General features: G+C 46.1%; 1 protein-coding gene across 1 annotated transcript; it reads left to right on the forward strand.

Moving 5' to 3' along the window:
- Positions 1 to 7: 7 nt before the first annotated feature.
- LOC110110918 lies at positions 8 to 1693 on the forward strand (the record flags this gene model as incomplete). Its single annotated transcript, XM_020842579.2, has 1 exon — positions 8 to 1693. A coding segment is annotated over exon 1 (1686 nt), but the record flags the coding sequence as incomplete, so codon positions are not given.
- Positions 1694 to 1718: the final 25 nt, after the last annotated feature.

A 1718-nucleotide genomic window follows, 5' to 3' on the forward strand; every position in this document is an offset into this window, starting at 1 on the left:
CCTATCCATGTTTAGAGCTGGCCTTAGAGAAGACCTGCGTACGGAACTCTTTGCTCGAGGTATAGACTCTTTAGAGGCAGCCTGTAGCCTAGTTCTCGACCTTGAAGATTCTAGAACCCACTCCCAAACTAGGCACTTTGACTCCCGTTCGAATTCGTATAGAACCTCGTCTGGACAACCTCAAACCCGACCCTCAGGATCGACTACAAATCGAACCCCTGCTAGTTCGGCCCCACCTCGTACGGACCTCAAAGGTAGAGCTCCCGAGCGTGACGCTTCCAAGCCCAATTCTGGAACCAAGTGCTATAGGTGTCAAGGATACGGACACATTGCTTCGCAGTGTTCTAGCCCGTACAAAGTCACCATAATCGAAGAGGTGGACAAAGAGGAAGAAGAACCTGAGACTGATTTGGTTCACCAAGTGGATGATGAAGAAGACTCTTTTACTGAAGAAGAACCTGTGACCTTACAAGTTGTTAGGTGCGCTTTGGCCCAACCTAAGTTAAGCGACGATTGGCGTAGAACCTCTATTTTTCATACCTTCATTAAGATCGGAGAAAAGAGCTGCAAGGTTATCATAGATAGTGGAAGTTGTATCAACGCAGTCTCCTCAGCCATGGTCTCCAAGCTCAATCTGAAAGTGACCCCGCACCCAAATCCGTATAAGGTTTCTTGGATCAACTCGACTACTATAGAAATTAAGGATCGAAGCCTTATTCCAATAGAATTTGTGGGATATCAAGACAAGATTTGGTGCGATGTTCTGACCATGGATGTGGGTCAAATTATCCTTGGTCGCCCTTGGTTATTTGACAACGACGTCCATATTTATGGGAGGACGAACACCTGTGTGTTCGAGCACAATGGAAAGAAAATCAAGTTAATGCCTTCTCAACCTAAACCTCCCAAAACGGAAAATAAACCTACCTCAGCCAAGCAAAGTAAGGGCCTCCACTTACTGACAGCGAAAGAAGTGGAAACTGAGATCACCCAAGGAGCCCCTATGTATGCCCTAGTGGCTAGAGAGGTAGATGAGGACCAGAAAGAACCAATCCCCGATGCCGTTAAACCTCTTCTTGAAAACTTTGCGGATGTTTTCCCAGAAGATTTACCTAACCAACTGCCACCCCTGCGGGACATACAGCACGCAATAGACTTGGTGCCAGGGGCATCCCTACCCAACCTTCCTCACTACCGTATGAACCCGACTGAACACTCTGAGCTTAAGAAACAAGTTGATGAACTCCTTCAACGAGGATTCATTAAGGAGAGCCTTAGCCCCTGCGCTGTTCCTGCTCTTTTAACGCCCAAAAAGGACGGCTCATGGCGAATGTGTGTTGATAGCCGCGCTATCAACAAGATTACTGTCAAATATAGATTTCCCATTCCTCGGCTGGATGACATGCTGGACATGATGACGGGAGCCACTCTCTTTTCCAAGATAGATCTTAAGAGTGGGTATCATCAAATTAGGATCCGTCCCGGGGATGAATGGAAAACGGCTTTCAAAATCAAATATGGACTTTATGAGTGGATTGTTATGCCGTTTGGACTGAGCAACGCCCCTAGTACCTTTACGAGAGTTATGACTCAAGTTCTGAGACCTTTCTTAGGAAAGTTCGTAGTCGTATATTTTGATGACATCTTGATCTACAGCACTTCGGTGGATCAACATCTCAAACATATAACACAAGTCTGTGAAGTTTTGAGGAAAGAAC

The sequence above is a fragment of the Dendrobium catenatum genome, unplaced genomic scaffold (genome assembly GCF_001605985.2).
Source record: "Dendrobium catenatum unplaced genomic scaffold, ASM160598v2 original_scaffold_131144, whole genome shotgun sequence".
In the NCBI taxonomy this organism is placed as follows: Eukaryota; Viridiplantae; Streptophyta; class Magnoliopsida; order Asparagales; family Orchidaceae; genus Dendrobium; species Dendrobium catenatum.